The sequence below is a fragment of the Stenella coeruleoalba genome (assembly GCF_951394435.1).
Source record: "Stenella coeruleoalba genome assembly, chromosome: 9".
Lineage (NCBI taxonomy): Eukaryota > Metazoa > Chordata > Mammalia > Artiodactyla > Delphinidae > Stenella > Stenella coeruleoalba.
Genome location: NC_137155.1, coordinates 104,753,872 through 104,778,922, shown reverse-complemented (window position 1 = coordinate 104,778,922; position 25,051 = coordinate 104,753,872). Strand labels below are relative to the sequence as shown.

Sequence of the window (25,051 nt, the reverse complement as noted above, 5' to 3'; positions counted from 1 at the left end):
AAAGCTTTTAAGTTTCATTAGGTCCCATTTGTTTAGTTTTGTTTTTATTTCCATTACTGTAGGAGGTGGATCAAAAAATATCTTGCTGTGATTAATGTCAAAGAGTGTTCTTCCTATGTTTTCCTCTAAGAGTTTTATAGTGCCCGGTCTTACATTTAGGTCTAGAATCCATTTTGAGTTTATTTTTGTGTATGGTGTTAGGGAGTGTTCTAATTTCATTCTTTTACACGTAGCTGTCCAGTTTTCCCAGCACCACTTATTGAAGTGACTGTCTTTTCTCCATTGTATACCTTTGCATCCTTTGTCATAGATTAGTTGACCATGGATGCGTTGGTTTATCTCTGGGTTTTCTATCCTGTTCCATTGATCTATGTTTCTGTTTTTGTGCCAGTACCATATTGTCTTGATTACTGTAGCTTCGTAGTATAGTCTGAAGTCAGGGAATCTGATTCCTCCAGCTCCTTTTTTTTCCCTCAAGACTGCTTTGGCTCTTCGAGGTCTTTTGTGTCTCCATACAAATTTTAAGATTTTTTGTTCTAGTTCTGTGAAAAATGCCTTTGGTAGTTTGATAGGGATTGCATTGAATCTGTAGATTGCTTTGGGTAGTAGAGTCATTTTCACAATGTTGATTCTTCCAATTCAAGAACATGGTATATCTCTCCATCTGTTGGTATCATCTTTAATTTCTTTCATCAGTGTCTTATAGTTTTCTGCATATAGGTCTTTTGTCTCCCTCGGTAGGTTTATTCCTAGGTATTTTATTCTTTTTGTTGCAGTGGTAAATGGGAGTGTTTCCTTAATTTCTCCTTCAGATTTTTCATCATTAGTGTATAGGAATGCAAGAGATTTCTGTGCATTAATTTTGTATCCTGCAAATTTACCAAATTCATTGATTAGCTCTAGTAGTTTTCTGGTAGCATCTTTGGGATTCTCTATGTATAGTATCATGTCATCTGCAAATAGTGACAGTTTTACCTCTTCTTTTCCAATTTGTATTCCTTTTATTTCTTTTTCTTCTCTGATTGCCGTGGCTAGGACTTCCAAAACTACGTTGAATAACAGTGGCAGGAGTAGACATCCTTGTCTTGTTCCTGATCTTAGAGGAAATGCTTTCAGTTTGTCACCATTGAGAATGATGTTTGCTGTGGGTTTGTTGTATATGGCTTTTATTATGTTGAGGTAGATTCCCTCTATGCCCATTTTCTGGAGAGTTTTTATCATAAATGGGTGTTGAATTTTGTCAGAAGCTTTTTCTTATTTATTGAGATATCATATGGTTTTTATTCTTCAGTTTGTTAATATACTGTATCATATTGATTTGCGTATATTGTAGAATCCTTGCATCCCTGGGATAAATCCCACTTGATCATGGTGTATGATCCTTTTAATGTGTTGTTGGATTCTCTTTGCTAGTATTTTGTTGAGGATTTTTACATCTATATTCATCAGTGATATTGGTCTGTAATTTTCTTTTTTTGTAGTACCTTTGTCTGGTTTTGGTGTCAGGGTGATGGTGGCCTCATAGAATGAGTTTGGGAGTGTTCCTTCCTCTGCAGTTTTTTTGGAAGAGTTTGAGAAGGATGGGTGTTAGCTCTTCTCTAAATGTTTGAAAGAATTCACCTGTGAAGCTATCTGGTCCTGGACTTCTGTTTGTTGGAAGATTTTTAATCACAGTTTCCATTTCATTACTTGTGATTGGTCTGTTCATATTTTCTGTTTCTTCCTGGTTCAGTCTTGGAAGGTGATACCTTTCTAAGAATTTGTCTATTTCTTCCAGGTTGTCCATTTTATTGGCATAGAGTTGCTTGTAGTCGTCTCTTAGGATGCTTTGTATTTCTGCGGTGTCTGTTGTAACTTCTCCTTTTTCATTTCTAATTTTATTGATTTGAGTCCTCTCCCTCTTTTTCTTGATGAGTTTGGCTAATGGTTTATCAATTTTGTTTATCTTCTCAAAAACCAGGTTTTAGTTTTATTGATCTTTGCTTTGTTTTCTTTGTTTCTGTTTCATTTATTTCTGGTCTGATCTTTATGATTTCTTTCCTTCTGCTAACTTTGGGTTTTGTTTCTTCTTTCTCTAGTTCCTGTAGGTGTAAGGTTAGATTGTTTATTTGAGATTTTTCTTGTTTCTTGAGGTAGGCTTGTATGGCTATAAACTTCCCTCTTAGAACTGCCTTTGCCGCATCCCATAGGTTTTGGATCGTCGTGTTTTCATTGTCATTTGTCTCTAGGTATCTTTTGATTTCCTCTTTGATTTCTTCAGTGATCTCTTGGTTATTTAGTAACGTATTGTTTAGCCTCCATGTGTCTGTGTTTTTTACGTTTTTTTCCCTGTAATTGATTTCTAATCTCATAGCGTTGTGGGCAGAAAAGATGCTTGGTAAGATTCCAGTTTTCTTAAATTTACTGAGGCTTGATTTGTGACCCAAGATGTGATCTATCCTGGAGAATGTTCCGTGCATACTTGAGAAGAAAGTGTAATCTGCTGTTTTTGGATGGCATGTCCTATAAATATCAATTAAATCTATCTGGTCTATTGTGTTATTTAAAGCTTCTGTTTCCTTATTTTCATTTTGGATGATCTGTCCATTGGTGTAAGTGAGGTATTAAAGTCCCCCACTCTTTTTGTGTTACTGTCAATTTCCTTTTATAGCTGTTAGCAGTTGCCTTAGGTATTGAGGTGCTCTTATGTTGGGTGCATATATATATATAATTGTTATATCTTCTTCTTGGATTGATTCCTTGATCATTATGTAGTGTCCTTATCTATTGTAACATTCTTTATTTTAAAGTCTTATTTTATCGGATATGAGTATTGCTACTCCAGCTTTCTTTTGATTTCCATTTGCATGGAATATCTTTTTCCATCCCCTCACTTTCAGTCCGTATATGTGTCCCTAGGTCTGAGGTGGGTCTCTTGTAGACAGCATATATATGGGTCTTGCTTTTGTATCCATTCAGCAAACCTGTGTCTTTTGGTTGGAGCATTTAATCCATTCACGTTTAAGGTAATTATCAATATGTATGTTCCTATGACCATTTTCTTAATTGTTTTGGGTTTGTTTTTGTAGGTCCTATTCTTCTCTTGTGTTTCCCACTTAGAGAAGTTCCTTTAGCATTTGTTGTAGAGCTGGTTTGGTGGTGGTGAATTGTCTTAGCTTTTGCTTGTCTGTAAAGCTTTTGATTTCTCCATCGAATCTGAATGAAATCCTAGCTGGGTAGAGTAATCTTGGTTGTGGGTTCTTCCCTTTCATCACTTTAAGTATATCATGCCACTCCCTTCTGGCTTGTAGAGTTTCTGCTGAGAAATCAGCTGTTAACCTTATGGGAGTTCCCTTGTATGTTATTCGTCGTTTTTCCCTTGCTGCTTTCAGTAAGTTTTCTTTGTCTTTGATTTTTGCCAATTTGAGTACTATACGTCTCAGCGTTTTTCTCCTTGGGTTTATCCTGTATGGGACTCTCTCTGCTTCCTGGACTTGGGTGGCTATTTCCTTTCCCATGTTAAGGAAGTGTTTGACTATAATCTCTTCAAATATTTTCTCAGGTCCTTTCTCTCTCTTTTCTCCTTCTGGGACTCCTGTAATGTGAATGTTGTTGCATTTAATGTTGTCCCAGAGGTCTCTTGGGCTGTCTTCATTTCTTTTCACTCTTTTTTCTTTATTCTGTTCCACAGCAGTGAATCCCACCATTCTGTCTTGCAGGTCACTTATCCGTTCTTCTGCCTCAGTTATTCTTCTATTGATTCCTTCTAGTGTATTTTTCATTTCAGTTATTGTGTTGTTCATCTCTGTTTGTTTGTTCTTTTATTCTTCTAGATCTTTGTTAAACATTTCTTGCATCTTCTCGATCTTTGCCTCCATTCTTTTTCCGAGGTCCTGGATCATCTTCACTGTCATTATTCTGAGTTCTTCTTCTGGAAGGTTGCCTATCTCCATTTCATTTAGTTATTTTTCTGGGTTTTTATCTTGTTCCTTCATCTGGTACATAGCCCTCTGCCTTTTCAACTTGTCTTTCTTTCTGTGAATGTGGCTTTTGTTCCACAGGCTGCAGGATTGTAGTTCTTGCTTTTGTTGTCTGCCCTCTGGTGGATGAGGCTGTCTTAGAGTTTATTTTTTTGCAAAGCATAAACTGCATAATTTTAATGTAATTTGACACATTGCACGTAACACGTGTTCAGTAATGTTTGTGGATAACATAAAATGTGTTTCTAGATTTCTTATGGAAAGAGAAATGAGAATTAATGTATTTTTATGGAAATTCCTTTTTAAGCATCTTTGTAGACATCTGCTTTATGAGACCCCTAGTGGTACCCTTACATGTTAGGACCTTGACCAGCAGGATGTCCCCTCTTGTCCCTTCTGTGGCTTTTGATGGCAAATCACATCATCATGTCTACCTCTCTTACAGACCTACCTGACTGTATGCAAGGATGTCATTGTGGTCGGCCTTGGTGACTGTATGTTTCAGACACAGCTTTTACAGCGGAGCCTGGGAATCATGCAAACAGGTACTGCGTTTATTAAAGGACTAGTTTAGAGCGACTAGCAGTCAGAACCAGCCCCTCTCTCCCTCCCTCACTTCGCTGGTCAGGACTCTTGTTTTTAAGTGATAGATGTGTAGCACAAACTAGCTGACACCAAAAGAGGAATTAACAGGCTGAGGCAGCCAGGAAGTTCAGAGCTGTTTCTGGCTCGGACGTGACCAAGTGCGGAGTCTCTGGCAAGGTCTTATGCTCCTCCCCCGGTGGTTTGCGTGATTGCAGCTGCTTTGCCGTGTGGTCACCAGCACGGCCCCAGCCTGTCTGCTGCTCCTGTCTGGTGTCTGTCATCGTCTGCGTGCAAGTCAGGAGCTGTTTAATGTCCCCCCCCCCCCGCCCCCCGAGACCACTGGGAAGTTGCTGTCACCCCAAGGACAGGATCCCTGGTAACTCATACCATGGCGTCCACACAAGTTAAATGTGTTCAGTGAGTGAGTGAGAAGTTGGCCTCCTTCCAGGTGGGCTGGGCTTCGATTATCTGGAGCATCGCATCCAGGGGGGCCGGGCCAGATCCTTGCAGCCCCGTCTCATTGTGGTGGGGGGAGTGTGGGTGGACCCAGGATGCCTCCTCTGCCTCGGGTCATGGGCTGGCTAGAAGGGCACCGCAGGGCTGTGACCCCTGCCCGCTGCCTCCCTGGGGCAGCCGAGTCGGCACAGAACACCCCGTTGCTACAGTTGGTTCTTCCTGAGATCCCTAGAAGCTTGGAAATGCATAATTTGAATTTCTTTAAGCCTAAATATTTGCTAACAGAGATTGAAAGTATTATCATTTACCAAATTCAACATGAAGTTTGCAGTTAGCTCTCTGGGGTCTTTTGCTGTAGTCTTGACTATCGTTGTGCAGACCCCGGGGAAGTCTTGGCCACAAACCCCACAGCTTCTTTCTTTCATGGTTCTGCCCCTGAGGTTGGCACTTGGCCTGCATGGGTGCTGGGGTGGCAGTCACTCTGCTCTGCTGTCTCGAGTGTACGTGTCCTTAATCTGTAATTATAAGCAAGATTTTACATCATTTGGTTACAATATCCACAAAGACTAAATATTAAATAGAATAAATGTTTTTTGTTTTAAAATCTTTTTCCTTTGTTTAAGTCTTTATAACTCTCACTTTCTATTGTGAAAACAGCGTTTTAAACTTAAGCTTAATGATTGAAACATTAAAGATGATTTGCATTGTTAAACTCAATTTATCATTTAAGAATTATTTTCCCCTAAGGATTAAATCTATTTTTAGTATTTATAAAATTTTCCAAGGAGCTAATAAGAATTTTAGATCTCCAATGTAGCCCGTAAGCTACTGACCTTACCTTCGACCAAGCTGAAATGATCTTTGTATTTATACATTCTAACAATCGGGATTTCCCAGGAGAGAATCAACTGTGTGCTCATTCTTTGTAGTCCTGTTACAAATGAGATTATACTTTGCAGTTTTGCTAGGTAAGCCCAGAGCCTGTTCTCTGGACTTGCTCCACTTGAAAGAGTCCTAATAGAACATTTAAATTTAAAACTCAGTCACATTATATTATTAACATTTGAGCATGGCGTTCTCCATGCTGAAATGCATATTCTGGAAGAGACGTCCTTGAATACAGCTGAGTTCCCACATATAACCCAGATGTAAACAGCTCGGTTCAAAAATGCAGGTGTTTCTGCTATAACACAACATGTGTGTTTTGAAAAACTCTGTGTGTTCTGCAAAATCAGCCACTGGAAGTGACGGGGCTTGTGAGAGAAGATGCCTGCGGTGGACTGTGGGCCGGTGCCGCGTGACAGCACCAGGAAATGATAATGCCCCCAAAAGTAATTAGCACGACTACGAGGAAGGTTGAATTCCTAATAAGTAAATATTACAGTAAATAATGGGCTTTGTGGTCAGTGCAAAGGTAAAGGGGGATTGATGGGGACCACAGCCTCCTGTGTAGAGCCGGGCAGGAGGGGCTTGCAGGACAGCACACCCCATCTGAGACAGAAAGGGGCCTGGGTCCACGTGGCTCTCGGTGGCTGCTGCCCTGAGATGGGCTAGTGAGCGTCTCCTTGCGTACAGACTCATGGTGGCCTGAGATGCTGACCGTCGGTGCTGGGCCGCGTGACCCCCCAGCTTAGCCATCCCTGTGCACCAGTCACTCTAGAGAAGCAAGAACTTCCAAAGTGAGGGCCTTCTGTTTCCCATGGCTGCAAATCCTGACCTACCTTAGTAACTTATCATACTCTGCTTAACCACTACCTATATATATTTGGTTATAACGCACATATGGCTTGAATGTAATGAAATAACTTTCAACTAAAACTTTCAACATTTCAGATTTTTGTCAGTAGTAAAGACACTAGTTAGCATGAGGTTCTCCCACTGCACCAGGACCTTGAGGGTGGATGCAAGGGGACAGGCCCCCTTGTCCTCAGAGCCCCGTCACCCTCAGCGTGTTGGCCTCTGCTGAGCTGCTGCCTCACTGCCTGCTTCACTGAAATGACTGATATGTGGAGAATGTATCTCTCTGCCTTCTTCTAGATAAAGAGATTTGTTTCTTGAAAGTTTCTGTTAAGTTTGCAAAGACTCTCCAACTTTGTGTTGATTCTGGTAGCGCCATACACCTTCTGAGGGGCAAACTCAACTGGAACGTGACCATTTCTTTTATTACTTTAGTAGATAGATTTGGACTTGGGGTTAGTTTCTTACTTCTGTCTCAAGCAGAGCTTCTATGTCTATTAATCTCTTTCATAAATCAAGGAGCTTCCCTATTAGGGCCACATGATTCCTATGTAAGGTAGGAGAGGTCATAACGCTTTGTCCCCTAGATACTAATCTTTTAACGAGGAGCATTATTTCTGTGCTTTTCTATGTGACAGGTTTTTAAAAAATATACATGTATAGTTTATATAGTATATACTTTTAAATGTATATAAGGAAGAATCATGGTTCCGGCCCAGTCCACCAGGGATGCAGCCCTGCATACGGACCTGAAGGTTAGTCAGTGGTGGGCAGTGCGAGGTGCAACATGGGTGCAGAGTGGGGCAGGGGCATGGGAGGGCGCGGCCTCTGGCTCTGTTTGCAGTGCAGCTTACAGGCCAGTCTGCGTAGAAACAAAAAAGAAAATTGAAGGTCCTCAGCATGAACTGTAGAATTGAGTTCACACTCTGAAAACATTTTACCAAATTTTTACCAAATCATTGCCACACAGGAAAGGAGAGAAAGACACCAACAAACTACACAGTGTTGGGGATTTAACAGAGTTGGCCTTGGAGATTCTTAGGTCATAGACTGAGAGCTCTAGGGCCTTTCCTCTCAGACCCGTCAGCGATGTCACCATCGTGTGAAAAAGTAAGACACATCCTCTACCCAGGTGTTCAGGGAACCACACTGTCCACACATGCAGTGCTTCTCAGTGCCTGAGCCAGGTGGGCTGTTACTGTTATTGAAGGCATCGGCTTTATATATTTAATAAAAGGAGCAAGTCGTAGGTATGTATGTCTGTTAGATTTTATGTTAATCTGACCAACCTGGTATTGGCTCACCAGTAACAGTCTCTTTTAAGTTACCATAATATACATGTGTTCAGTGAAAAATATATAATAATTTCAACTAAATTGTGTGATTAAATAACTGATTTTTTCAACTTTCTTTCCAGTGAAGGGATTCTTTTATGTTTCATTACTTCTTGGCATTCTGAAAGAGGTAACCAGAAGCTCCTTGACGCAGAAAGCAGATTCAGAGAAAGAAGTCTCAACACTGTTTGATTTGGTGCAGAAAGTATTTCAGCAAATGTTGGAATGTATGGCGCGGAGCTTCAGGAAGCAACCAGAAGAAGGCTTGCAGGTACTGGAGCCTCCCCAGGGTGGGACAGAGGGACTAGAGGGACAGCGCCCACCTGGTGGAGCAGGGTGCGTGGAGCCAGGCCTGCTCACACGCTGGGGCTATCGGGTGGGGAGAGGTGCCACGCAGACAGGAAGTGGCTGCCAGGTGCCACCTTCAGCTGGTGCTGCCAGCCCTCTCCCTGGGGTGGCACGCTCTGGGGCAGGAGGCGAGGGAGGCCAGGGGCTCACCTCCGGCCACCAGTCTGGGGACAGTGTTGACGTGTTCAGGTCAGTAGGCCAGCGACCCGAGAGCTCCTCTGCCCAGCAGGACAGAAGCAGAGAATGAATACAGTAGCTTGTGAGTGCCCAGCTGTTAGTAGTAAAGGTTTAAAAAATGCTTAAATGGGAGGATGTTTATGCGCTATTGAAACTGTCAATTTTGTCCTGTTTTTTTTATCTGGTAGAGGTAATCGAAGGTTATTGGCCATATTTTCTGTAGCCTAGCTCATATTTGAGTTAATTTGAAATAGTCCTGTTTTTGATGAGTTGGTTCAAGTGTCTGTGATCTATTTACGGAATTTGTGCCAAAATATTTTTCTTTTCTCACCATTGTCTGTACAGCTTCGTTCAGAACACGTGGCCTCATAGTGGGTGTCTTCCCTTAATGTCAGTGATGTTTCTTCATCTCTCCTTTCGAAAACTTTATTAATGTTATTGATACTCCTATTCTTGGGGATTTTTCTTTGCTCTGGGGTAAGAGTGTCGTAAAGGTCCTTCCTGGCGGGCTTCAGTCCTGTGTGTCGCCTTCTGGTCGCGGTTCCCATCAGCTGCAGAGAGGAAGGTGCGGCAGTGAGGGTGGGCAGACGAGACGGGCCCCGGGCCCCCGGGGGACAGCAGGAGGAGGCCTCATTCTTGAAAGTGGTCTTCTAAGCACTAACAGTGACTGATGTGTTTTTCGTAGCTCCTTTATTCTGTTCAGACCCCTCTTCATGAATTTATCAGCGCCGTGCAGTCCTGGCACGTGGACACGCCTGTCCACCGGGGCGTGCTCTCCACTCTGATTGCCGCATCCGTGGTCGAGATAAGCCACCGGCTCCGAAAGGTGAAGTGTGTTGTCCTGAAACTGCTGTGTCTTGTTTTGACTATTCAGGAGGCTGTTTTCTGCTGGCAGCACATTTTTATGCTTTTCCAAGTATTTTTTCAGAACTCAGGTATAGCGGGAGGTCTGCTTCTCCTGCAGCTTCACCACACAGTTCCGTGGCTGGTTTGTGTTTAGAATCACGTGACCATGGGGGGGACCCATGCTAAGGATGTTGTCGTTCTTCATTAAAACCAAGCTGCTCCTTGCATCTTGAATACTTCTTTTTGCCATATTTTAGAGGCTTAAGCGAGTTGATACATTTCTTAAGATTCCCCTCTCCTGACAGGCAGAAGTGGCCCTGGTCAGTGGCGAGCAGGGTGCACGAGTACCTTGGGCTCTGTTTCTGGAATAGCTCACATCTCTGACTGCCTTGCTGTACATAAGCCTTACTTTTCTTTTTCTTTTACGCGTAGGAAATTTGAACCTCTGATATCAGTTTAAACAGATAGTTTGTTTGCCCCTGCTCTATAAAGGACTGGCCATTTTCCTAGCAGTAGCCTATTTTATATGATTAGCCTACTTGGTTCAAGATTGACATAATCAGGATGGTAATTCAGGTCACAACAGAAACCACTCTTTCACGGCATGGAATCCTGGTGGTAGCGAGTGAGGGCATGGAAGAATGCCTTAAGATAGTTAAATAATGAGGCGTTTTCTCAGTATGAAAAGCTGAAATCTGATAGGAGATATCTTTGAAATATAAAAATGCAAACATATAATTTGTATAAATTTTGTATTATAAAATCACAAATATAAAAAGAGTTGACAAAATTCTGAGACATTGGTAACATTTAAGGCCCTCCTGAAAGCTTGAAGAGAGGTCATTTTGGGTTAGGAGCGTGATTCCTGGACTATACACAGCCCAAGAACTGGAAGTTATTCAGGCCTGTGAGCTACACAGCTGATGACGATGAATCCGTCAATGGCCTGTGGGCCATCGTGGCCCACTGTCTGTTTTTGTAAATAAACTTATTTTGGGAAACAAACAAACAAACAAACTCATATTGGAACATGACCAAGCCCATGTATTTACCTTTTTTCTATGGCTGCTTTGTGCTGTAACAGCAGAATTGAGTAATTGTGGCAGAGATCGTTTTGCCCACAAAGCCGAAAATATTTACTCTTTAAATATTTACTATTTACTACTTTATAGAAAAAGTTTGAGTTGAGAAAACCTGATCTGGACTAATAAGAGTAACGAGTTGTTTGCTTAGTGTAGAAACACGTTGTTTACAGAAGGTAATAGAATTAAAGGGTGTTCGACAGAAGGCTTGTTGAGTGACGTGTCTTTTTTCTTCTCTCCAGTTGATTGACACCACTGTGTATAGTAATAGGTTAATCATAATTATGGTAGGCATTGCAGCAGTTAATAAAAATCATTGTTTTGAGTTTCTGGAAAGCCTTTCTCAAGTTTGGAAGAAAACCCAGGGAAGTGTAAAATGAGTGATCAGTGCAGTCTCAGTCTCAATTCATGTTACTGACTTGACTTTTTTTTTTTTTTAGGTTTCTGATACCAAAGAGCTTACTCCCCCAGAGGGTCTTTCAGCCCTTCCACCATTTTCAAGGTGTTTAATAGGAATAATAATAAAATCTCCGAACGTAGTCAGGTAATCCCTTTTTCTTTGCTGTTCTCTTAATCCTGTCATGGCTGTAAGCTCTCAGTAACTTTAGCTCTATTCCTTTTACTCTCACCATTTGTCAAAAGTGCATTTTTTTCCTAAGAGAAAACATTTCCATACAATTTTCTCTCATTTTATCAGAGATTAAAAATATTAGCATTATACTTATACAAAGTGAAATTCTAACTCTCTGAAAGATATATTCATCCAAATAGTCTCTGGTTATGCTTTATCATAACTACAGTTCATTTAGAGGGAAACATTTAAAATTTTAATGTCACTGAAATACTTCCTACAATGGACACTTTCAAAACACGACTTGGGTAAATTCCATGTGGTTTTCATTCGGCACACAGCTGTTACTCATTTCTCCATGCCATGTGTCACCTGACCTGCTTCTAGGGTTTCTTGTGGCACATGCAGGACTGGTGGGCTACAAAAGGGATAGTTTTGCAGATACCTGATACCTGTGGAATTTTAATAGTACATATGTTCCTTGAAAACTTCAAAAAGCATTGTTTTTAACAGCTATGAATTATCTTTCAATAGCATATCAAATCTTTTTTGTGGGCATTACGAGTATGCAGAGTGGCTTTATTCACTAACCAGAACAACCCTCTTCTCTTTCTAGCCACGCCCTCTGATTTTAGTGTCTCACCTGTATGATTTGGCATGCTTACAGCGAAGAGTATGGGAAGGGTTTAGTCAACTTCCCATGTTAGCTGAAAACTAGAATTCATGGTGGTTGATGAATCTTGGCTATATTTGTCTTTCTGTAAAGTATTAAGATATACTATAGAGTAATTTCAGTTGTTTTTTACTTTTTTGCAGGTCATTTTTAGATGAACTGAAGGCATGTGTTATTTCTGAGGATATTGAAGGCATCGTGTGTCTCACAGCTGTTATGCACATTATCTTGGTTATTAATAAAGGTTGGTTAAATTTTCTATGGTGTCGTCTGGGACATTGCTGGGTGCATCTTACACAGAACTGTTGTGGAATGTTTGGGAGTGAATCCCCTGCTAGTTAGGCTCTCACGGCACTTTCCCCCAAGCGCTCCACGCGCTCCACGTGTGCCGTCTGCCTGGGCGTCTGCTGTGTAGCTGCCACGTACCAGCTTGAATAATGGTAGCTTCTTAATGCAGCTCCTGTCCACTTTCCCCACTGGACCCATTACGTCTGCCTCTCTGTGCCTTAGACTGAATTTCTATTGATTTGTCATTTATTACCTTTGTCATGTACATTTAAAAATCTGAATTCATTTTTGCTAACGATGGTGTGTTTTGGTATTAATATTTAATGTATCTGTGTTTTGCTTAACTTTAACTGTGCCTATTCTGGGTATCCCAGCCAGTTGAAATAGTATTGGAAAAATAATTGGAGATACCTAGGAAGTGCTTACCTAAGTGTAAAATATGGTAATGTCCCTGCAGATGGACTACTATTAAGTTTCTATATTTTTGGACCAGTTTTACTAATGTTGAAATTATTTTCTAAGATATTATTCATAGAGTGATCCTCTCAAAACAAGCTCTCCCCATAAGCATGAATGCATAGTACGGCTGTAGATTCATGACAGGAATTTGTAACTAGTTTGACCCAGGCCAAGCATCAGGAAAGACTTGCCTGAGGCAGCGTCTCCTGGGGAGACATCTGCAGGAAGAGGGACGTTCTCCATGTGGAGGGTGTGAGGATGGCGGTTGGGGTGCAGATGACCACCGTGTACTTAATAGGTACTTAAACATTTGCCAAACAGATGATGACTCTGAAATGTGTTAGTTCCGTTACTGTTGAAGGTGTTGGTGATCATCAAGTCTCATGGCATGGACAGACCTCACGGGATCACGGCCTTGGAAACTACCTCAGAGCCAATGAGGTGCTTTGTAATCACTCATTGGATCTTCTAACATCCCTTTAAAGGGATCATTACTGTTCTGCAGGTCAATATATGCACTGACTCAGAGGGGAGGGTAGGAGGCTCTGTCTTACTGAAATTGAACCTGCATTGAGAGTCTGTGTGCTTTTTGTGTAGTTGTGTTCAATATTTTTCTGTCTTTAACAGGTAAACATAAGAGTTCAAAAGTGAAGGGTGTTGCAGCTACTGTTCACAGAAAACTAAAGACATTCATGGAAATTACTTTGGAAGAGGATAGCTTGGAAAGGTAAAGCACTAGATACCCACCAGGTGTGATTATCTGAACACTGCTAGTTATTCCTTAGGTATATTTTAGAACACGTTTTCATTGCTGCTAGTTACAGCCAGGTAGAAAACTGGGGATTGAAGGGATAGAAGTGTTTCTGTTGGCAAGACCCTTTGAGCATATGTTTTAATTACTTCCTCATTCTGTCTTTAAAAACAAAAACAAAACTGTCACTTGCAAGATTCTGCCCTAGAAAAGGAAGGGCATACAAACTCATTCTATATGGTTTTATTTTATTTATTATTTATTTATTTTTGGCTGTGTCGGATCTTAGTTGAGGCACATGGGATCTTTCCTTATGGGCTTCTCTCTAGTTGTGGTGCATGGGCTTCAGAGTGCGTGAGCTCAGTAGTTGTGGTGCATGGGCTTAGTTGCTCCATGGCATGTGGGGTCTTAGTTCCCCGACCAGGAATCGAACCCGCGGCCTCTGCATTGGAAGGCGGATTCTTACCCACTGGACCACCAGGGAAGTCCCGTCATTCTATATGGTTTTAAACCTAGACAGATTATATTTGGTGGTTTGCTGTATTTTTGAAACCATGAACATTCATTCCTCGGTTATAATTACCAGTTTACAAGTATCCATGTTGGGAATGGGAAAGGTCCCTCCAGAGACTGAAGAAATGTGCACTGTTTTCTACTTTCCAGGTAGCCTGTTGCTGCTGCAGGGACTGCTATCTAAGAATGTATTCATTGGGCTATTTTTCCAGCCAGGTGTTTTTCCTGCTGTATAATGTTTTTGACATGCTGTGCAATTTCCTGTAGACTCTTTTCTGAATTGTGTTTGACTCTCAGACCAGCCACAGAAGCAGTGTTTTTCCTGCTGTTTTCTGAACACCATACAGTTAAGTGTTACAGAGCTTTGAACCAGGTAATTAGTTTTATATATGCCTGGGAAATAAGCCACTTTCCATAGCTACTTTCTCCTTTGGAGAAAGGCTTTCAAAATCCTAAATTGCTAACTTATGAACAAAGGCAGTTTTATCTCTTCCTTACCAATCTGTATACCTTTCTTTCCTTGTCTTATTGCATTAGCTAGGGCTTCTGGTACGATATTGAAAAGGAGTGGTGAAAGGACATACTTGTCTTGTATGTGATCTTAGTGGGAAAGCTTCCCATTTCTCACCATTAAGCACAATGTTAGCTGTAGATGTTCTTTATCAAGTTGAGGAAGTTCCCCTCTATTCCTAATTTACAGATAGTTCTTATCATAGTGGGTGTTGGATCTTGTCAAATGCTTTTTCTGCATCTACTGACAAGGTCATAGGATTTTTCTTCTTTAGCCTGTTGATGTGGTAGGTTACGTTAGTTGATTTTCAGATGTTGAACCAGCCTTGCATACCTGGGATAAATCCCACTCGGTCATGGTGTATAATTTTTTAATACGCTGTTGGGTTTAATTTGCTAATATATATATATATATATATATATATATTGGGGTTCGCGGGCCTCTCACTGTTGTGGCCTCTCCCGTTGCGGAGCACAGGCTCTGGACGCGCAGGCTCAGGGGCCATGGCTCACGGGCCCGGCTGCTCCGCGGCATGTGGGATCCTCCCAGACCAGGGCACGAACCCGTGTCCCCTGCATCAGCAGGCGGACTCTCAACCACTGCGCCACCAGGGAAGCCCATAATTTGCTGATATTTTATTAAGTACTTTTTGCATCTATGCTCATGAGTGAGATTGTTCTGTAGTTATCTTTTCTTGTAATGTCTTTGTCTGGCTTTGCGACTAGGGAATTGCTGGCCTCATAGAATGACTTAGGAAGTATTCCTTCCCTTCTTCTGTCGTCTGAAAGAGACTAAAGAATTGGTATAGCTTCTTTCTCAAATATTTGGTTAGAATTCACCAGTGAGTCCATCTGGGTCTGGTGCTTTCTACTTTTGGAAGGTTATTAATTACTGACTCAATTTTTTAAATAGATGCCTACTCAGATTGTCTATTTCTTCTTGAGTTAGTTTTGGCAGATTGTGCCTTTCAAGGATTTGGTCCATTTCATCTAGGCTGTCAACTTTGTGGGTATAGTATTCCTTAACTGTCTTTTTTTTAACGTCCATGGGATCTGTAGTTATGTACTCTCTTTCATTTCTCATATTAGTAATTTGTGTCCTCTTTTTTTTTTTTTTCCAGCCTGGCTAGAGGCTTATTGGTTTTATTGATCTTTTAAAAGAACCAGCTTTTGGTTTCATTGATTTTCTCTATTGATTTCTGTTTTTCACTTCTTTTTTTTTTGCTTTCTGCTCTAATTTTTATTATTTCTTTTCTTTTGCCTGCTTTGGATTTAATTTGCACTTTTTTTTTCTTTTTTTCTGGTTTCCGGAAGCCTAGATTACTGATTTTAGATGTTTCTTCTTTTCTAATAGTCAGTGCTATAAATTACTCTCTAAGCACTGCTTTTGCTGCATGGCACAAATTTTGATGTTATGTTTTCATTTCCGTTTAGTTAAAAATATTTTAAAATTTCTCTTGAGATTTCTTCTTTGCTGCATGTATTCTTTAGAAGTGTCTTATTTAATCTCTCAATTTTCCAGTTATTTTTTTGTTATTCATCTCTAGTTTAATGTCTGAGAGAAGACATTGTATGGGTTTCTATTCTTTTAAATGTATTAAGGTGTGTTTTATGGCCTAATATGTGCTCTGTCTTGGTGAATGTTCCACAGGAGCTTGAGAAGAATGTGCATTGTGCTATTGTAGGGTGAAGGAGTCTTTAAATGTCAGTTGTATCCTGTTGGTTGATGGTGTTGAGTTCAGCTTGTCCTCACTAATTTTCTGCCTGCTGGATCTGTCCATTTTTGACAGAGGGGTTTTCCTTTATATATTTTGTAATCCTGATATTAGGAGCATATGATTTTAGAACTATTCTATCTTCTTGATTGGATTGGCCCTTTTATTTTCATGAGGGGTCCCACTTCTTCTCCAGTAATGCTTTGCTCCGTAAAAGCCATTTTGTCAGGTATGAAGATGGCTCCCCAGCCTCCTTCAGTGAGCATCTCTGGAGCGTTCGTGGTGTTTTAGTCAGGAGGCCGAAACCCCACGGTGATGGGACAGTGTAAGCTCCAAGTCAGGAGCTCCCATCAGGGCACTAGTGCAACGGACTGGGGGCTCGTGAGGGTCACAGCGAACTGTAAAGGGTGGGCTCACCCTCATGGGCTCAGCAGCTCCCCCAGCACTACCCCTAGGGAGGACGCACACCCCAGGCTGAGCCTCTCCAGGATGGAGAAGTCCTCAGGCCTTCTGGGGGGACTGCTGGCCATCTGGTCTCCGGGGGTTGGGGCCCGTCCATAGGGAGGTGCCAGGGGAGCTGCTGAGCCCATGAGCCCCACCGCGGGTCAGGCAGCCGCCCTGTGGGGCCTGGGTGCTGCCTCTGCTGCTTGCACCCCCCCGGAGAAGGCTGGACCTTGTGGGAAGCCCTCTGGCGCCCCTGCTGCTAGGGCTGGTGCTGTGCCTCATGAGCCCCAGTGGGGCCGTGGAGCGGGGGCTTGCTCGTCTGCGAGCCAAGGACGTGCGTTCAGTTACAGGCTTTACTGCAGAGACTGTTGACTATTTCCTATGCAGTTCAGGAAGGGTCTTTGAGGGAGAAACCCAACAGACTCTAGGGTTATGAACTTGTTTAATTTCTAGGTATGGGAGGAAGAGGGAAGTGAGCTAATTTGGAGGAAACTGAGGAGTGTTTGTATGTTTCTGAAAACACAGTGCAGTGCAGATACTAAATAAGGCCATCAGAATTACAAACTAGGTAAATGATAGGTTATTGTCATGGGACATGGTCATAACCTCGGAAATGCAAGCATTTTACAAGATTTCTCTGTTAGAAATACCATCTGTAAGGATAGTTTTTTGGAAAAGAATGGTATGAACTGCTCTGAGGGTGTAAGGAAAGAGGGACGTTTGCAGTTGTACAGAGGTTCAAGGCGAGTACTTGAATTGTGTTAGTTACACTGACAGAAATAAAGGCCTTAGAAGTTCAGAACTTACTCCATGGAAAAGAAAAGGATATTCATAGAAATTAAATGCAGGGCATGTAATATTTTGTTTCTTCATTGTTTCTACAACTATGCAGTTTTCTGTGCTAAGCTGATACACAGATGGCAAGAAACAGTTCTTGCCTTTAAGGAGGAAACATCCTAAAAAAGTAGATAGGTAGAGACTGAAATATTGGCTTCTTACTTAAATATGCAAGAAGCACACTGTACAAAAACCAGTGTCTGGAAAATAAAAAAAAAAGAACTTAAAAAAAATTGATGAAACAAAAAATCAATCTAATGGAAGATAAGCAGTTAAGATTTAAGACTCTATTTTAGAATATTATTTATTTTTGTTGGCATAGAGACGTTAAGGCAAGTCTGCATCTTTAAGACTCTTGGGACCCTTTGGTCCAATGAATATTTTAGGAAACGGGGCATTAATTTAGAAGTGAATGTTTTCTTAACAAATACACTAGCTTTCTCTGCAGCAGGGTTAGTATTTTGTTGACTGGTCTGTTGGGTGCTGTCTCATTGCACTTTCAGTGCTTCACCTGGCATAGTGCTCTGTAAATTCTGTAAATTGTGTAAGCTGGACTGTTTTCTCAGGAGCAACAGCATGCATTCACCAACGCACTCATGCATTTAAGTGTCAAAGGATGTCACCTTTATTACTTTCATACATAGTATACGAGTAGCACTATAATTAGAGATTATTTCTTAAGGTTTGTGTTATATCATGAATTTTTCCCACTAAGTGAACTGGAATCATATTATAAACAAGTTAATTACCAGCATTAACTGTGTTTTGGCAGCTTTGGTGGTGTATGTGCGTCCCCAACGTTAAACCTTGTGATTAGACTTGAAGCAAAGGAGTATTCCCTGGAACAGTGGCCTCTTTTTTATTATCACGTATGGATACGTAATATCACCTTATTCCACTGTATGTAATTTTCATAGTCTTTGTGAAAAAATGAACTCGAGGCTGGATGCTTTTTGTAGCTCATTTAGAAGCATGCATCGAAACCTAGGGACCTTGGTGTGGATAATTAAAAACTACTCATAAATAAAACCCTTCTTTAAGTAGAAAACATACGTTGCTTATCTTACCGATTGTTTTTCTCGGAAGGCTGATTTTGTGCCTCTCCTGTGTTGGCGTCTCCAGCCATGAGCACGGCCGGCCTTGGGCCGTAGGAGCTGGAGGTGGGCGGGTCGTGGGGAGTCAGAGCTCAGTGGGTGACATGGGGGACCCTGGACTAGGGCTGCCACTGTCCCTTCCAGCTCTGAAATTGTATGCTCATTTATTTTGCCCCTTAATAATTCTGATTCCTCTGGTCTATACAGTGTATCCAGCCCTCTTCCCAGGTAATAGGAGAATGACTGAATTCACAGGAGAGCAGAAGAGCTTGTTGGTATCCGAGCCCCGTGGGGTAGTCAGAGGCCTGGTTTGTACCCACCGTACCTTTGCTGATGCTGGGGTCCCAGGCAGGTTGCTTTGCCTCTCAGCCTTGGTTTCTGGCCTTGGAAGGAGAAGTCAGGATGCCCGGAAGCCCAGGACTGGCCTGGTGCTCGGTTCAGAGGTGACCAGAGTCTCAGACTGGACTTAGGCCAGCATGAGAGGCTGATTACCCTATAGTAATTTAATAAGTCGTTTTGCCAAGGTAACCTAACATTTTTCTTTAAGGGTTTAAAAATTCTTACATAAGGAGACAATATTTTCGAGTGATTAAAAATAAGTTTTAGATTGTGGAGCGTTGGTGACTTACCGTGTCCTGTGTCCCTCTGTCTCGTCTCCTGGGTGGGACAGTGCTCCCCACCTCTGGCCACCAGGGAGCTGGGGCCTGGCTGGCGTGTTGGCCCTTGCAAGCGTCCTAGCCTATAGCTCTCGAAGAGTTGATGCAGGAGGGTGGTGCCGTCGGGCACTGATGCTGGGAGGCCGGAAGGGATGGGGGGCATCCGAGTCTCCTGGTGTTTCTCCGGATGCAGACAGCTGCTCGCTGCTGATGGGGCGGCTTCGTGCTTCCCACCGTCCGCCGTCTCTGCTCAGCCTGAGACGTCTGTGGGGCGCAGACAAAAATGACTGCACACGTGCAGCGGTGGAGCGGTGAGAGACAAACAGGACAACCATTAGTAAAGCAGCAGTGCTGGGCCAGCCAGACACTTAATGACAAGAGTCTTCAAAGAAAAATTAATCGTAGCCCAAAAGAATGATCTGGAACTAAAAACCCTTGAGTTGGAAACATTGCTGAGGCACTGGAGCCTCAGCTCCCAGGTGGTCCAGAAGGTCGCCGTGGAGGGTGCCCCCGAGCAGGACAGACACCGATGAGGGTCCTGGGGGAAGCAGACCAGGGAGAGACCCAGGGAAGCAGCGATCCAACCGCCGACGGGAGAGGATTTCCTGGGGCCAAAGAGATATGCAATTTTAAAGATTCATTTCTTGTTGTTGTTGTTTATTTAACTAAAGTTTAGATGGGACTGATGAAAAAATCATGCATAAGTCTGAATAAAATTCCTGAATTTTGAGACAAAGAGAAAAATATGAAAACTTTGCTAGATCTGTGTTAGCCCCTACGGGGCTCCTCGTGACGAGTGGAACAAGGGAGTGTGACTTGAGATGTGGCCCAGGTGTGAGGACCCACAGGCTCTGCGGCTGGTGTGCAGAAGGGCTGTGAGATACGTTGGTGATGTTTTTGTGTTGGTTACAGGTTGACTTATTTCGGTGTGTGGGGTTAAATAAAATACACTGTTGACTCTTGGACAGCAGAGGTCTGAACTATGTGGATCCACTTGAATGCAGACATTTTCCATAGTAAATGGCCCAGGACCACACAGTCGTAGTTGGGTGAATCTGTGGATGCAGAACCGCGGATATGGAAGAGCTGCGTTCTCAGAGGGCCGACTAAGTTATCCGCAGATTTTCAACTTTGCGGAGGGTCGCGTCGCCCCAAACCCCTGCGTCGTTCAAGGGCCAACTGTCTTAAGACGAATTTCACCCATTCTTTTCATCTCTTTGAACGTGGCTACTAGAAAATGTAAAGTTACCCCATGCTTGTGTTGATACTGGACAGGGCAGGACACGGGCAGACCCGAGTGCCCGTAACAGCTCCAGGCTGAAGAGTGAATCCAGCTGAGTGGCCGTTTGGGATAAAGGTTGAGGTTTGTCTTGGCAGCAGTTCAGAGGCTGGCTGGCCCACACACCCTCTGAGGGGAGCTCGGGGGATGGAGAAGGAAGGGGAGTGGGTGACGGGCTGCCCAGCCAGTCTCGCCTGGGGACAGGTGTGCAGGGGGTGGGACGAGAAAGTGAGGTGTGTGTGCAGGAAGTGAGCAAGCATGGTCGCAGCAGTGCATCATGGGGGTTAATAGTTGTCGTTTACCTTGTGATCTCGCGAAGGAGGGAGACGAGCTAGCGATTGTGGGCGTGGGAAAAGGGGGCGCCCGGCCATACCCGTGAGCCTGCCGTGTGTCTCCTAGAGGAGAGTCCTTGTGAGTGAAAGAGGAAGCACGGCCAGGTGAGCACCTTTCACCGAGAGGGTCTTCTGTTCGTGTTCCTTGGGGACAGAGGACGCCTCCGGTCATGGATGGCTCTGTCCGTGTGCCGTGTGTCGTGCTAAGGTTTCTGCTGATGGTGATTCTTACTACTCCATTTACCTTTGAGAAACAGCGATTACTTCAGTTTTCTCTTTAAGTGTATTCTGTTCCAAACCATTTTTATTTAGATTTATCCTGTGAAAATGTAAATTTGCATACTTCAGTCACATTTTTCTGTAGCTAATTCTTTCTCTGTGTTTCAGGTTTCTCTATGAATCATCATCAAGAACTTTGGGAGCACTTTTGAATTCATAACCAAGCCAACATCTTGGTCATTAAAAATAGAGAAAAAGGACTTACAGAAAGCGAGATGGATGTGTATTTTCCTAGTGTTTTTTGTTTTTTTTTTTTTGCGGTACGCGGGCCTCTCACTGTCGTGGCCTCTCCCGCTGTGGAGCACAGGCTCCGGACGCACAGGCTCAGCGGCCATGGCTCACGGGCCCAGCCGCTCTGCGGCATGTGGGATCCTCCCGGACCGGGGCACGAACCCGTGTCCCCTGCATCGGCAGGCGGACTCCCAACCACTGCGCCACCAGGGAAGCCCTCCTAGTGTTTTTAATGTCAGTAACCCATATAGTAGAGAAGGGGTAGGATTTATTTTGGGGTGGGTATGAGTAGAAAACTCAAAGGTTCTTACATTTTTGCCCAGCGCCTGCATAAATGATACATTTAATGTAACAGGCTCCAGGTATGAATGGTGCAGAAACCCACAGAGCAAAGAAAAAAAAAAAAAGACACCTTTCTAGCAAACCCAGTTGTTTTAAAAATGACTTTTATATATAATATTGCTTGCAAACTATGAGTAATAAAGCAATGACAACACCTGTTTGTCTACTTGATTTAAAAATATTAGTACACGTTTTCCCCTGCAGGAACGAGGGCTGAGTTCTGGGCGGGCCTGCCTTTCTACCAGGGGCAGAGGTGTAAAGCGCAGGGAGCGGCTGGGTGGGTGCGGGGAAAGGGGCCACGCGCGGGGGCCTGTGGCTGTGAGTGCCAGGACACAGGTCCAGCCATGCAGCCTGAAGCTGAACCACCTTTTCTTTCCGAGAGCTGTCCCGGCTGACGGAGGACTGGCCCCCGGCTCCCTGGCTGCATCGTCCTGCGTCACCACCCCCGTTGCCAGAGTCTCCACGTTCAGATCCCGACAGCCACGGCCCAGGTCGAGGCCGTCAGCATCCTGCCGCCTGGGGTGCTGCTTCAAACGCACGCGTGTTCTTAGCCCCCCAGCAGGAAGGAGAGAAGTGCCAATGTCTCAGTGCCTCTGTTTCTCCAAGAAGGTACCTAAATGGACTGTGCACTGTGGTCATGAGCATTTAGCGCAAGGTTTTACCAAGGGATATCTGAGGACTGGGAGGTGGGGGGTTGATTACTCAGCTGGTTTTGAACATAAGACTATCTAAACATCTTTGCGAATTAACTAAGCCGTACTTTGTATTGGTGATTTTTTTTTTTCTTTTTTGCCCTTTCCTTGTTTGCTTTAGTTTCAAGAATAGGCGAGCCTCATAAAATGAACTGAGGAGTGTTCTGTCTTTTGGTATTCCTGGAAGAGTTTGTTCAAGATGAGAAGTAGTTCCTTGCATTTGTTGTAGCACCCTAAAATGGAGCTTGGTGTTTGTTCCCTTTGTGGGAAGAGGTTAATTGGCTTTTTAATTTGCATGTACGTTTTTAGGATAGTCGGGTTTTCTTTTATCTTGTGTCAAACTTGATGGGTGAAATAATCCAATTTGTGAAAAAATATAATTCCATTTTTATTGGGTCAAAATAGTTCAGACACTCCTGCTGTAGGCATACGCCCTAGAGAAGTCCCTACACGTGTGCACGGGGGACAGAGCGGGGTGCTCAGATGCGGAGTGGCGGGGCACCGGGGCGCTGGGGCTTCACTAGGGGAGCAGGTTTAAAGCACGCAGAACTGAACGCTGTATTCCTTATGCTCGCGTGTGTGATGACAGCGTGCGGATGCACGAGGAAAGGGCAAAGACAGGCTTCCAGTCTAGTCCACCCCACCCCTTTCCTGCCCACACGTTCACAAAGCCCTCCTCGCTGTCATTACACACGGAATAAAAGCAGGGTCTCCTGGCTAACAGGCAGGGGTCCCTTCATGGGGTGGGGAGGGGGTCGCCATTCCCAGCGGGGAGGCCCTCCTTGAGATTTCCATCCTCCGGGTCTCCAGAATCCTCTGTGTCCTGCAATCGCATGTTCACCCTGATTCCTCCAAGCTTTGGGGTGCAGCTCCTCCCTCCCCACTCTGGGCTGTGCCCTGGAGTCAGGCGGTACTCGGTGTGGGACAGAGCTGTCACCCCGGGGAGAAAAAGGGAGGCACGGTGTACTCGGGAGTGGGGAGTGGTGGGCGATGTCCCTGTGCTGAGTGAGGGCAGCCACGTGGGGTCCTGGCCTCTGCAGCAGTGGGATGGGGATCGTTTGCTCCCCGCCCTCTAGAAGGGGCTCCGTGAACGTCACAGGCTAGCAGCCGAGGGCCCGTTAGAGGCCCCTTTCCTTGGGGTCTGGCAGCCCACTTTCCCTCCTGGGTGGAACTGGGACCATCAGATGTCCTGATCAAGTGGAAATCCAATGGGCATTCCAGCCTAGCACACTGGGCGTCCACCGACACGAGGGAGGACACAGTCGGTGCTGCTGACGCAGTAAAAACCTTGGGATCCGTGTCTGAGCCCGTCTCCCGCCGGCTCCCATGCCCACCATCCCAGTGACTCACCTGCGGCTGGGCCATTTTTTTCAGCACAGAGAGGGGGAACCCAGCTCCCCCATTTTGAATACTTCCTGGTCCTAATGAGATGTCACAGATATTCTGGTCAGCTCCGAGGTAATCCAGAGCACTGACAGTCAGAACCATCCGGTTTGCCAACGGTTTGATCTGTCACCACTCAGGAGCATGAAGGCCGACAGAGCTGGTGCGCACAGGGCTGGGGTTTGAGCCCCACCTGTGTCCTCGCTGGGAGTTTCACTCTGCTCCCTCCTCAGGTGGACAGGAGGCCCCTGAAGGGACACATGGCTCAAGGGTCTTGAAAAATCTCCTTGAAAGAGTCATTCCTTGACCTGTGACTGCAACTATGTTCTCACTGTGAACCACAGGACGGCATCACATACAGACTCTGGCATGCTATGGCTGCTTGTCGTAAATATCAGCAAGTGTGACAGGAACGGACGGAATGGTTTCATAAGGAGAAAGGCACAGAGCATCAGTCCACGCAGGAGACGCCCACCCCCCAGCCAAAGGGCTCAGGGAGCAATAAGCGTGTGTTTGAAGGCTGTGCACACAGTGGACAGACCCATGTGTCTCCGTGCCTTGTACAGCACTCAGACATGTTCTCACACACACACGTGCAGTCACACACGCATGCAGACACGCTCCCGTGTGCACACACGCACATCTGCTTGTCGGGGCCCAGCACTGGGGATTCCTACCGTGCCCACGTACCCGGCCGGCACTCCAGAAAGGGCCGTGCACAGCCCTCCCGCCCATCAGAAATCTGGGCTGCCTCTGGAACGGCCCTGTGCTTCCCACGCGAGATTTCCTTTCCTCCCTTCCTCGCGCTCCACTTCTCCCCGCGTGAGCGTCCTCTGTCCCGTCAGCAGAACTCGGCCGCGCGGCAGGCAAAGCAGAGGCCAGCACGGTCTGCTCTGCTCAGAGCAGGGCAACCTCCTGCGCCTCCTCGTGGGTTTTGTGCTTCTCCCCATGCCCTGTTGCTGCGCTTTCTTTGCCTCTGGTCCCCCACTTTCCCTTTCTGGGGTGTTTCCCTCTAACTGGGCTGTGACTGCCAGAGTCCTGGAGCCGGGGCCCAGGGGTGACGCAGGACCGGCGACACAGGACCTGGTTCCGGAAGCCACCGTCAGCAGGAGCCGGGCAAACAAGGAAAGAAGGAACCCCTCCGCGCTCTTCCTGGGGCCCGTGTAAGGATGCCCGGGAAGGAGCAGCACAGCCCCAAGCGGCAGCAGTCCTGCAGGGCGCGGGCTCGGGAGGGGCTTGGCTCCTCTGGGTCCTTCACCGAGGCCAACCTGTAAATGCCCTCGGATTCGCCTGTCAGGCAGGCACCTGACGACGGAGACCTGCATCTACAAGAGGTGGAGTTAGGCCCTTCGGTATCACACAGACGTTGCTGGGCGGTTTCACGCCCCGCCCTCGTGCTTCCGAATCGCTTAACAGCCTGTCACGAATGAGCTCTACCTTCTAGCCCACCCTGGTCTTATTCCCTGCCTTTTCCTGTT

General features: G+C 44.6%; 1 protein-coding gene across 4 annotated transcripts in view; it reads left to right on the top strand.

Moving 5' to 3' along the window:
* NCAPG2 (non-SMC condensin II complex subunit G2) overlaps positions 1–21,646 on the top strand; it is a 61,984-nt gene extending 40,338 nt beyond the window's left edge. For 3 of the 4 annotated variants that reach the window (XM_079931239.1, XM_079931237.1, XM_079931238.1), the window contains exons 22-28: positions 4,405–4,504; positions 8,155–8,342; positions 9,282–9,422; positions 10,965–11,068; positions 11,912–12,012; positions 13,143–13,242; positions 21,034–21,646. In XM_079931239.1, the coding sequence (XP_079787365.1) occupies positions 4,405–4,504; positions 8,155–8,342; positions 9,282–9,422; positions 10,965–11,068; positions 11,912–12,012; positions 13,143–13,242; positions 21,034–21,085 (786 nt within the window). In that variant the 3' untranslated portion in view covers positions 21,086–21,646. The remainder of the gene's footprint in view (positions 1–4,404; positions 4,505–8,154; positions 8,343–9,281; positions 9,423–10,964; positions 11,069–11,911; positions 12,013–13,142; positions 13,243–21,033) is intronic. The other variant, XM_079931240.1, reaches the window with a different exon arrangement.
* The last annotated feature ends 3,405 nt before the right edge of the window (positions 21,647–25,051 follow it).